General features: G+C 42.1%; 1 protein-coding gene across 1 annotated transcript in view; it reads left to right on the plus strand.

Moving 5' to 3' along the window:
* xylt1 (xylosyltransferase I) overlaps nucleotides 1-13,029 on the plus strand; it is a gene marked incomplete at its 5' end in the record, with an annotated part of 68,830 nt that overhangs the window by 33,012 nt on the left and 22,789 nt on the right. The window contains 2 exons of the mRNA XM_079376871.1: nucleotides 3,508-3,680; nucleotides 5,914-6,116. Coding sequence (XP_079232997.1) covers nucleotides 3,508-3,680; nucleotides 5,914-6,116 — 376 coding nt within the window. The remainder of the gene's footprint in view (nucleotides 1-3,507; nucleotides 3,681-5,913; nucleotides 6,117-13,029) is intronic.

A 13,029-nucleotide genomic window follows, 5' to 3' on the forward strand; every position in this document is an offset into this window, starting at 1 on the left:
GTAACAGACATTCACAGCACTTGTAATTACAATCAGAGACAGACTGGAAATGAGATTCTCGATTTCCGCACAAGGTTAGACGGATGTAATTGCTGAAAGGTGTCTTTTTTCCCCCCGTCTCCATCTCCTATAGCTGACTACAGAAAACATATTCATGCAATTATGCAGTGCTCCGTCGTCTGCACACAAATCAGGGCTGTGGATGCGTTCAAATAGAACAGTGACAGATCTTCTCAGGGCTCAGAGCTCTGCCCGGAGAAACTTCTGGAAACCAGAATGGATTTTGACAGATATGACAGGGACATCACCACAGAGACATGAGTCTGGTACATGTGGAGGTTGTAAGGGGGTGGGGCGGGCCATGAACGCATCTATTTTCAGCAAGTACAGTAGACCGATCAAGCCACAAGGATGCTGTTTGTATGTATTTATAAACTGTAATTGCATTGTGCAGGAACAGACAAAGTCTTTGATGGCAAACACGTGAGAGCTTTGCCTCAGTGGTGGCAATTGGCGCAGAAGCAACAAAAATTTGAAACAAATGGCAGGTTTTTAATGAACATTGTTGGATGAATGAGTTTCAAATATGGTCCAGGCTGTCGGTCATGAGGTCCCACAAGGAATCTGTGCTTTTGTAACACTGTTGACTGTTGAAGGAAATCTGCAGAATAGATTTACAGAACTGAGAGTGCTAAACTCTGTGGCCCATCTTGGCTGCTTGTTACTTGAATGAATGAATGATGCATTTATATAACGCTTTATTGTGTAGTGCTTTGCAATCATGTGGGGGGGTCTCTCCTCAACCACCACCAGTGTGCAGCATCCACTTGGATGATGCGACGGCAGCCACAGTAAAACGACGCCAGTGCACTCAGCACACACCAGCTACAGGTGGAGAGGAGAGAGAGTCATAGAGCCAATCGTGAATGGGGATTATTAGGAGGCCATGATAGACAAGGGCCAGTAGAGGGAATTTGGCCAGGGCACCGGGGTTACACCCCTACTCTTTACGAGAAGTGCCATGGGATTTTTAATGACCACAGAGAGTCAGGACCTCGGTTTAACGTCTCATCCGAAAGAAGGTGCTTTTTGACAGTATAGTGTCCCCGTCACTATTTCGGGGCGTTAGGACCCACACAGACCACAGGGTGAGCACCCCCTGCTAACATCTCTTCCAGCAGCAACCTAGTTTTCACCGGAGGTCTCCCATCCAGGTACTGACCAGGCTCAACCCGCTTGGCTTCAGTGGGTTGCAGGATGATATGGCTGTGCATATCATACTTGAATGGAGAAATTTCCAAAACTGTTTATGAACATTACTTTTTCTAAACATCTGACTTCAATCAAAAACTCTATTATTCAGGCTGGTCCAGTTATCACAATGCAGTTAAAACAAGTAATGTTTCTAACCAGAAGCAGAGCTTTTTTAACCGAAAGGTAAAACCAAAGTTTTTTGGTGAGTATTTTCTCAGCTCCAATCTCCTCTGTGAGATTTATATCATTATCTTGTTATGCAATAACACTTTTTTTCCCTCTAAATACACTACTGTTCAATAGTTTGGGATCAGTATGATTTTATTTTTTTCAAAGGATGCATTAAGTTGATTACAAGTAATAGTAAACATTTATAATCTTACAGAAGATTTCTGTTTGAAATAAATGCTTTTGAATTTTCTATTAATCTAAGAATTCTGAAAAAAAAAAAAAAAAAAAAATTCCGTCCAAATTTTGGACGTATTTTTGATCAAATAAGTCTTGGAAAGCATAAGAAACTTATTTCAAAAATATTTTTAGAAAGTCATAGCGAAACCAAACTTTTGAACAGTAGTAAATTTTATAACCAAGTCTGTTAAGATTGTGTTTAACCTGCAGCGAAATCTTGCATTGTGGGTTGTTGTCGTGTCACACTCGTGATAGAGTGGTATCGGAAAGATCTTGCAGCGAGAGGCAACACAGATGCTCCAACTTTGAAAATGCTCATCGCTTCAGGCGAAATATCACACAACTCCGCTTCTCCTCCTAAACGTTAACACACTGTTATAGCAGGACCAGTGTTTCACTGAGAACACATAGGAAACGCAGGGACAGATGATGGTCAGGCCTGTCCACCCCATAAAGACAGAGGACACTGAGGGGTTAAGATGGTGTAATTACCTTTAATAAAGGACCTTAATGCCTTTCCCGGCCTCCACCCATCCAGGGTCGGCCAGGTTCTCCCTGAGGGCCAGGGGTGGTGCCTGCTTCATCACCGGGTCTAGGAGGCCGGTGCACTTTGAGTCAGTAACGACAGGCGCGGCTCCCAGATTATAGTCATTACCCCCTCATGGCACATGTCTTCAGTCAGCATGTCCTTGCGCCAAAACATAGTGCATTCAGTGTAATTTCATATGAGCATTTAAAATTAACCTCGTGGCCTGTAATGAGTAATTCAGCTTGCCCTTCTTTAGAAGTGACAGGCTATATCATGACATGGAGAGAGAGAGGCAGTCCGCCATGTATTTATTCTGTGGGCATTTTTAGAAAGCCACAAACGACCAAGGCTCAGCCCTTGTGGTCTGCGCCAAGCTATTTGTAAGTGCTGAATGTATGTCTGAAGGAAGGCGGGGGCGGTGTCTTATAACAGCCATTGTGGAGATGGTATCAGTGAAACACTTATAGGCCAATAGGTGATCATGTGGTGGATCGCTGCGGTTCTGGATTCCGCCGTCACAGCAGTGTCTCGGATGGATTGAGGTATCCTCAACTCTGTTTAAGTGTTACAAAGGCTCATCTGTTTCATCTGGACCATTGAGGGAATACTCTCCATCTCAATGACTGTCACACAGTCAGTTTTTGAGATTGATGACTGCATTTATTGATAGAAATCTGTCCCAAATTGTCCTATTTTTACAATAAACAAATCTCTTTTTATATTACTGGAGTTAGAGATTGTGAATAATGACTGTAACCATACTGGCAAAAGATGGTGATCTTCAGAATGACTTGGAAGCTAAAATAATGTGTGTGGGTTTTTTCTATTAATAGACTAAAATGAACACTAAAATCGTTGAAAGCATTGTCTTTAGATATTTTAGCTTTATTTTAGCTCTCTTTAACCTCTAACATTGTAAACTGCAATTACATTGAAATCAACACCAAAACCTGTGAAAATGACTGTTTATAACAGCTATAATTGTTCAAATCAAAAATGAACACTACTTGGGGTATGTAAGATTTTATAAAAGAAGTCTCTAATGTTCACCCAGACTAAATATTATAATATTATTCTTGTGATGGCAAAGCTGATTTTTTTTTAATCATTACTCCAGTCTTCAGTGTCACATGATCTTTCAGAAATCATTGTAATATGCTGATTTGGTGCTTATACTATATAATAAGAAGAAATGTATTCTATTATATAGTATAATATTACCCTTAAGTTCATTTCTGGCAACTGACAAGTTTAGATGTGGCTAATTTAGTCTCGAGTTCATTGTGGCTAATGTGTGTGTCTGTGTGTTTGTGCAGGCAAAGTGAATATGAATGTGCAGTGGGAGGACGACTCTATGGAGACTGTGCCTGCGGTACCGGTGCGGATAGCCTTCATATTGGTGGTCCACGGACGGGCCTCACGCCAGGTGCAGCGTCTCTTCAAGGCCATATACCACACGTCTCATTTCTACTACATTCATGTGGACCAGGTATGTCTTCAGCACCCATTGAGTTTTATAAATATAATCTATAATGATGAGAATATTCTGAAATGATTGATTGAACAGCAGAAGTTGTGGTGTTGTTCATATGTTAACAACTGTATAAAATACAAAATGTAATAAATTGAAAAATATTTATATAAAGTGTATATATCAAACATAACTATCTGAACTCACTGATTAACTAATCGGTTGTTTGGTAAATAGTTGACCATCTCTAAGAGCAATAGTGGGGGATGGAAAGAGAGGGGGATGCTGGGTAAACAGTGGGCTTCAACCCCCTCTATTCATTGAGTAAGCTGTTTCAAAAGCCTGATGGAGGATTATTAAAGAGCCATACTTCAGTGTCTTTCACACCATTTACTCTCCCAGCTTGGCTTGTGATAGAGTGTGAACATGAAAGGCTGTTTGTTCTCTCACACACACACGTAATGCTGCAACCCCCCTCCCTTAATTACACACACATACAAAAATACACTTAATGAGACACTTGAATTTATGGCAGGAATGTGTAGGGTGAGTACTCTGTCTTGTCATTTCAAAAGAGTAGGATAAAGAGCTGCTTTTCAATCAGTCCATCATCATAGAGACAAGCTTTATGACTCCATAAAAACGAGCTGAGGAAAAGAGAGGAGTTAAAGGTGGGGTGGTATAACACAGAAAACACACAGAGAATCGAAGTCTGTGATGTGTGTATCTCAAGAAGAACACAGTGCTTCACAATCGCATGCCAAGTTCGTCACAGCACATTTTTTAGCCACAAAAAAAACTTTTTTGGGATTTTTGTTGTTTTTTAGTAAAATATCTAGACATCCCAACTTGAGAAATAAGATTGTGTTAGATAAATAGACTTATTTTTAGCATAAAATTTACTCAATTTTAGGAATGCATAATGTTTTTATTTATTTATAGGGGTCATATAATGCGATTTCATGTTTTCATTTGTCTTTGGAGTGTTACATAAGATCTGTAAAGAAGTCTCAAACCCAAAGAGATATTCTTTATAAAAGTTAAGACTCTGCCACGCCCCCTAAAACACCTCATTTAAAGGGGGCCTATTATGCAAAAATCACTTTTATAAGGTGTTTGAACACAGTTGTGTGGCCGCAGTGTGTGAAAACAATCAACCTATAATGGTAAAAATCCACCCACTCATTTATTTATAATCTAATAAAATCATAAACAGTCTCTCAGAACGAGCCATTTCAGATTCTCCCTCTGTTCACGTCACCGAGGGGAAAAAGTCCCGCCCATTTGTGACGCTCTCTGCCCTATTAGCATAAACACAGCCCTGAGTGAGAAGCTGCGGTCCGCCTCCGCTATTACTGATTACTTGCTGTAGCTGCTGGCGATATACAATGGCAGCGCCAAAAAGGCTTTACAAGTGTTGTGTTTTGAGATGCACTAACGAACATAGGAGTCTCCATAGACTCCCTCCATCTGAGCCGCTGAGGACACTGTGGTTAAGTTTCATTGTCTAAGGAAATGTCCTGGAAAAAATCAGTAAAGTCCCCAATACATGTAGGGCTCAATACCAACGCTTAGTGCGCGATTGTCAGCTCCAGACAAAGTAAGTTTCATGCGTTTGTTTTCCAAATTGCCCTTCTGAAAGAGCTTCTTGGCACTCTGTAAGGCTAACGATGATAAAGCTACCATAGTCTGTCTGTTTTCACTGGTGCTGTCTTCATGAATGATCGTCAATAGGAATATGGTAGTTAAAAGTTGCATATGAAAGCAATGTGAGGCGATCGCTTGAGTTTATTGAGCTCATAATCACGAGTGGGACTTATAAAGTTTGTGATAGCATGCCATGCATCATGAGACCAGCTATGTTGTTATTTTTATCCCGCCGTGCTCCCCGTCTGTGTAATTCATAAACGCAAATTTATTATGCAAAGTATAATCAGATGACAACAATATTAATATTGTCTATTTATGTATAAATGTTCTTAGATTTGTTTGAAATACAAACAAAATATGAAATATGACCAAGAAAATGTTGCCATGTGCGCACATTCTATGAAATTCTGTGCAACCTTACCTGACTGTTTAAAAAAAGCCTGATCCACTTCATTCAATAGGTTTTTCCCCACAAGGTGCCCTTAGTGGATGGTCAGACTTTGTTTATCTCATAATAACGCTGGTCACGTTTGACAGACTTATCCCAGATAAAGTTCTCAGGCTCCAAATTAACCAGAGCCTGTCTTTTTTCACCCCGCAGCGATCCAACTACCTGCACAGGCAGATGGTGGCTCTGGCTCGCCAGTATCCCAACGTCCGGGTCACATCGTGGCGCATGTCTACGATATGGGGCGGTGCCAGTCTGCTTACCATGTATCTGCAGAGCATGAAGGACCTGCTGGCCATGAGAGATTGGTCCTGGGATTTCTTCATCAACCTGAGTGCTGCTGATTACCCGATCAGGTGAGTCATAATCATCTCGCATTACTCCACTTTTGACTGATTATTCTGTTGATGCCATTTGCATTGCTTGGATTCTCATTGTTTTCTCTCAGGGAATGATTCAAGTTTATTGGTTGCCACAGAGAACAATTGAGTTAACACCTGACTAGCATTTAGCTGTGGGCTGCTAGGAGATTAGTTCCAAGCAATGTCACAATTTAGTTTAGCAGGGGATTATGGGTAATTGTGATCACCATTGGCTGTTTGATCTGGTGTCAACGAGCTTGATGGTTCATAGAAATCTTAAGGGATTACATTTAAACATCCTGTGGTGATTGTACTTGTTTATTCAGAATTAGCTCAATTTAATATCGACAGAGCCACAATAAAATAAAAACAAGGAACTTGAAGATATTGAACTTAGAGGGACTCTGAAATTAAATGAGAGCTTGGGGACTATTTATGCAAAATAAAGAGATTGAAGAGATTATGAATATTAGAAAGGAGCTGCACCAGAAAGTGATGCATAGTTTTTAAAATATGTTTTAATCTTGAAATTCTGCTATTATATAGCATAATCTTGAAATTCTAAATAAGTTTTTTTTTTTTTTTTAATTGCTACTGGTATTATAATTATAATTATTACTACTGCTACTACTACTACTACTATTATTATTATTATGTGTTTCAAAATTGTGTATTAGTACAAAATGTCTATTGAATATAATATGAAAACAATTGTTGATAATCAGTTTTAATCCATTTTTTTAAGTCCAGGATTTTTCTTTCCCAAATATTTGTCACATTGAAAAAAAAAAGCATTCCAGTATCGCATCACATTACCTGTAACTCAATGTGTCATTTCTGTCTGTAAGCCGAACGGCGTCTGAAGATTTGAATTATCACCATGATAAATTCCATTAGCGTGCATAACTCTTCAGTCCATAATGAGAGCAGGATGAGAGTTTGAGTAACCCAGCTACTCCCCCGGCTACAATCAATATTACAGCCATGTCATTTACTGCAGCCCTCAGAAATCAGGGTGTTAGAGATCGATACAGCCCTGTGATGAATTCTGGCCTGTCCCGCGCTGCCGTTCAAGGTTAATTCTGCCTCTCTATCACTCCGTCTCACGCCGCACCACCTGACCGGAGAGGAAAGTTACCTATGAGCCAAAGCCCCTTTAAAGCGGAACATCAAAGAAAAATAAAATTATTCTTTTAATCTCTAGTTCAGAGTTGGGTTCAGGTGCGAGCTATACGTTGCCTGTGTGTGTGTGTGTGTGTGTGTGTGTAGTGCAGTGATGTAGTTGCTATCATTTGTATTATACTGTGCAGAAACACCATTTCTCTAAAACATGAGGACAAATCGCTACATTAAGGAGTCCGATCCAGCTCCTCCGGTTGTGGTGATGGAGAGTTATTTCTCAGTCCACTATCGCAACAGAAACACAGGTCAGCAAAGAGGAAGCTGAAAGGAAAATACACAACAAAAGAAATGTTGAAGACAGCGTGAAATAGTGTGTTCATTTATGTTTATGTGTTATGCACCCTTAATCAAGAATTGCCACCACTGTGTAGCGCGGCCACATAAGGGAAGAATATTTATATTGCAGTGTATTGGTCAAATTAATCTAATAAGACAGCTGCTTTGTTATAATTATTCTACCTGTGTTTATTGCCCGGACATGTGATTGAGCTCCCGTTTACTCACGCGAGAGTCCTGTCGCGTAGCTCCAGGGAATCCCCTTGACGTCAGTCGAGTCAGCTGTATCCCTTGACTTCCGTTTAAAAGGCGTGGAAAAAAAACCCGGCGAGGTGGTATCTATTTTTGAGTGCTCAGAGATTTGCGATCGATCGCTGGATATTACACATATCAAGCTGTTCAAGACTGTGACTGGAAATCTTCATTGTGGAAATATCAGTACTTTGGATTTTTTGCCTTTGGGATTTCATCACAGGACAGCGTTGCTGCACATCGAGCTCCCGGACTTAAAGGAATCCGCCGGTGAGGCCGATTCTACACACACACACTCACAATCACGCACAATCACGCACGCGCACCCACACTTACTGTACATGGTACGGGACTAATACGGACTAATTTCCTCCGTTTATATTATAATTAGTTTTTTTGTTTTTCTTTATATGAGATGTATATTTGTTGGTACAGCTTGGTGTTTTTTTATTGTAAATACACTTTGGGTTTAAACCGAATTGATGTTCTCCAAGAGGTCTTTTTAAAAAACATTCAAACCTAACTTTAAAGAAGGGTCAAGGCCGTAAAGTTTTTTGTGTATTATCACCTATAATTTAGGCTGAGCGTTACATATTGGTGGCCCGTACGGGGACCCTTTATTATTAGGTTTGGTGGTGGAGTTTTTTTTTTCAATTTGCAATATGGATGTGAATAATTCTGATGCAGTTGCAGAAGTTGTTAATAATGCTGATGTAAATCCTGATGACCCAGTTACATCTGAAAATGTACAAAATAATATTGATGCGGCAGATTTTACTGCTGGCCCATTTGTGACCAGGCGTAATCCTACTGCAGAAATAACATCAATGATTAGCTCATTGTACATTTCTGATTCTGAACACTCCGATGATGATGATGATGAGAGTTGTCTGCAAAATGTTGAGATGGTACAATCATTACAATCAGAGATGACTAAATGTAAAGTGGATTTATTGGCCCTAAATAACAAAGTACATACTTTTGAACAAGATTTCAAACAGTCAATGGACAGTATATTAAATCGGGAAACAAGCTTCAGGCAGGCTGTTGATACTAGCTTGGCAGGGTTAGAGGATTATTTTGTAAGGGCGCTGGAAAATTTAGAAAGGGCCGTAACAGATTGTTTTCTTAGGAGAGATGCTAAATGGGAAAGTCAAATGAGGAAATTGAGGCTCACTAGCACTCCCACACTCGCCAGAGTGCGGGCATTCTCACCTGATGCCTTCCAATTTTCTTCTGTCCATTATCCACCTACCCAAGTTCCCGTATCTAGAGAGAAAATTCGCACTTATAAACCTCTCAACGATACTTATGACATTCAGCCTCCTAGGATTGCTCAAATCCCAAATGTGATTACTTCCTCAGTAGTGGCTGGTTCATCCTCATTCTGTGGCCGACCTCCTGTCCGCATAGATTTCCCCTCTTTCGGCGACTCCTGTGAGACGGCGGAGGTGCTCAACTTCATCGAGCAATGTGAGAACTTCCTAGAGATCCGGCCCCTTCCCAGTGCTGAACTCCTAGGAACCTTGAGCACAGTCCTGAAGGGACCCGCCCTGAGCTGGTGGAAGGCAGAAAAGGTCAAGGTAATGGACTGGAGATCCTTCAAAAAGGCATTCATGGATGCTTTTCTTTCAGACGATTACCTCTCAGAAGTGGAGGAAAAGCTGAGGACAATGGTTCAGCAGCCAAGACAACGCCTGAGGGACTTCGCATATGACTACCGGGCCTTATGTCTGAAATGGAAACCAGAGATCTCTGAGGAGGAACTAGTAAATCGTATACTTAACAACATCAACCCCAGGGTTGCCGGGTGTATGAGGGGAACAGTCAACTCAGTTGAGCAGCTGGTGAAAGTTGGATCTATGGTGGAAAAGGACCACATGGGAGCCAAAGACTACTGGCAAAAAGTCGGCACTCAGAGTAGCAAAGAAAAGACCAACAAGAAATCTGCTGAACGTACATTCAAAAAAAACCTGGCCGGAGTAACAATAGCACAACCCCATCCAGTGTCATCTCTCCTGGTGGTGCCTGTAAGGGTGAATGGCAAAGAAGTGAAGGCGGTATTAGACACAGGTAGCACTTACACTTTAATGCAAGAAAACCTGTGGAAACAGTTGAAAGGTGAGATTTCATCACTCGTTACCTCCTACCCACAGAGGTTCATTATGGCGGATGGAACGATTCACCAGTCCAGGGACCTGCAAAGGATTAGGTTTCAATGGCATGACCACGAATGCAGTATGGATACTTATATCCTAAAAGACACTCACCTCGCTTTTCCTCTGATTGCTGGGCTGGATTTCCTGAGGGCTACGGGAGCGGTCCTGGAAGTGGGACTAAGAAGATATGGGTTAAGATCTGACAAAGGATACACCTATTACCCTTTCTTACCATCGCAGATTTCAACAGGGCCAGCTACCTTGTCTAGTCAAGACCTTTCTCATATGACTGCAAAGCTGAACTTATACTATGCCTTACCCTCAAGTGGTAGACTTCCCGAACTCATGTCTGTTTCCCCCGAGATCACTCCGTGGGACTCTGACAATCAGGAGGAATTACAGAAGTTGATCTCTGCTTGGCCACGCACCACCTCTAACACCCTGGGTAAGACGTCAATAGTACAGCACAAAATCACATTATCTGATGACATGCCTCTCAAATCCCGGGCATACAGAGTTTCTCCTCTTAAGAAGCTGATCATTGAGGAGCAAGTAGATCAGATGCTGCGAGATAAAATCATTGAACCTTCCTTCTCGCCTTGGTCTTCACCTGTGGTCCTGGTCCCCAAACCTGATGGCTCATACAGGTTCTGTGTGGATTATAGGAAGCTTAACAGCAAGACCGTACCTGACGCTTACCCAATGCCATTGATTCACGACATCCTTGAATCCCTGGAAGGAGCCTCCTGGTTTAGTTCCTTGGACCTGCAGTCTGGGTACTGGCAGGTGGAGATGGACAACCTGAGTAAGGAGAAGACTGCTTTCATCTCCACCAAGGGGCTATTTCAATTCAAGTCGATGCCGTATGGGCTCAGAAATGCCGCTGCTACCTTCCAGCGTTTGATGGAGAGAGTTCTGTCTGATTTGAGGGGGAAAATTTGTTTCGTTTATATTGATGACATCATAATCTATTCAAAGTCAAAAGAACAACACATTCAACATTTTAACATGGTTCTCCATAGACTTACCCAAGCCAATCTGACGCTGAACATGAAGAAATGCCACTTCTTCAAGCGACAGCTCAAATTCCTCGGCCATATAGTCTCTGAGAGGGGAGTGGAGATTGACCGAGAGAAGACCAGAGCCATGGCTGAGTTCCCCCCACCACAAGATCTCAAAGCCTTGCAACGATTTCTGGGACTGGCAGGGTGGTATCATAAGTTTATTTCCCACTTCGCTGATATTGCTGCTCCATTGAACCACCTCAAAAAGAAAGGAGTTAAGTGGGAGTGGACTCCAGAGTGTCAATCTAGTATGGATGCACTTAAACAAGCTTTACAAAACTCACCGGTGTTAATACAACCAGACATTAACCAAGACTTCCAGGTTCACACGGACGCAAGTGAGGTAGGATTGGGGGCCATCCTCACTCAACAATCAGAGGAGGGAGAAAAGGTGGTGGCGTATGCATCAAGGACCTTAACTGGAGCAGAGAAAAATTACAGCACTTCTGAAAAGGAATGTCTTGCAGTGGTATGGGCTGTTGAAAAGTGGAGACATTACCTGGAGGGAAGGCCCTTCAACGTCTTCACTGACCACGCAGCCCTAGCGTGGGCCTTCAACTGCCCTAAAACCTCCTCACGACTAACCCGCTGGACACTCCGCCTGCAACAGTTCAACTTTCTGGTCCATCACAGGAAAGGTTGCCTCAACATGGGACCTGATGCGTTGTCCCGGGTCGAGGAGGTGACTGCTGTAAATGCGGCCCCTTGCTTATCCATATCTTCCCACCATGCATCTACATTACCTCACTCTCTGGAAGAAATTACTAAAGCTCAAAGTTTGGACAATACCATCACTCAACTGAAGTCCAGCATCAAACCTCGTTCAGTCAAAGATCAACCCATCACCTTTGAAGACCTCCAAGGGGTGTGGTACCGCAAAGTCCCTATAAAAAATAAGGGAGAGAAGTATCAGTTGGTAGTACCACAATCGTTAACCTCTGACTTCATGCATTATTACCACGATAATCCACTTGGAGGCCATACTGGACAGTTAAAGACTCTGCTGAAAATCCTAGACGTGGCATGGTGGCCGTCCATCAGGAAGGACGTGTGCCAATACGTCAAAAGCTGTGAAATATGTCAGAAATATAAACCCAGCAATACCAAACCTTCTGGATTTATGCAGAGTACTCAGATCACAGAACCTGGACACATGTTAGGGGTGGACCTAATGGGACCCTTCCCCAGCAGCAAAAAACAGAACACATACCTCCTTGTCATTGTTGATTATTTCACTAAGTGGGTGGAAATGTTCCCGCTGAGAGACAGTAAGACCCAGAAAATTGTGAAAATACTCCGGGAGGAGATATTTACAAGGTGGGGGGTACCCAAATATCTGGTGTCTGATAGGGGTCCCCAATTCACTTCCAGCATTCTGGGCGATCTGTGTAAAACATGGGGTTGTGTTCAGAAACTCACAACAAGTTATCATCCACAGTCAAATCTAACAGAAAGGATCAACCGGACAATAAAGACTATGATTGCTGCATATGTGGATCAACAACATCAGACCTGGGACCAGTGGATGCCAGAATTCCGATATGCGATTAACACCGCACAGCAAGAAACCACTGGAAAGACTCCTTCTGAACTCATGCTCGGTAGACAAATTCTGGGACCATTAGAACGTCTAATCCACCGACCCCCTTCACCAGATCAGGCTGCCTATTCCCTGGTTGAAAGACAAAAAATCATGACGGATGAGGTGAAAAATAGGATGAGGATGTGCCAAGCCAAACAAGCCAGGTATTATAATTACCGTAGAAAAAATGCGCAGTTTCTAATCGGTGACCTGGTGTGGATTAAAACACATCCCCTCTCTAGTTCATCAAACAAGTTCTCTGCCAAGCTAGCGCCCAAGTGGGAGGGTCCAGCTGAAATAAAGAGTAAAACGGGGCCAATAAATTACACTGTGTGCTGGGGCAACCCACCTAGAACAGATGTATTAAATGTGGTAAACCTGAAGCGCTATTA

Source organism: Barbus barbus, assembly GCF_936440315.1.
Source record: "Barbus barbus genome assembly, chromosome: 3".
Lineage (NCBI taxonomy): Eukaryota > Metazoa > Chordata > Actinopteri > Cypriniformes > Cyprinidae > Barbus > Barbus barbus.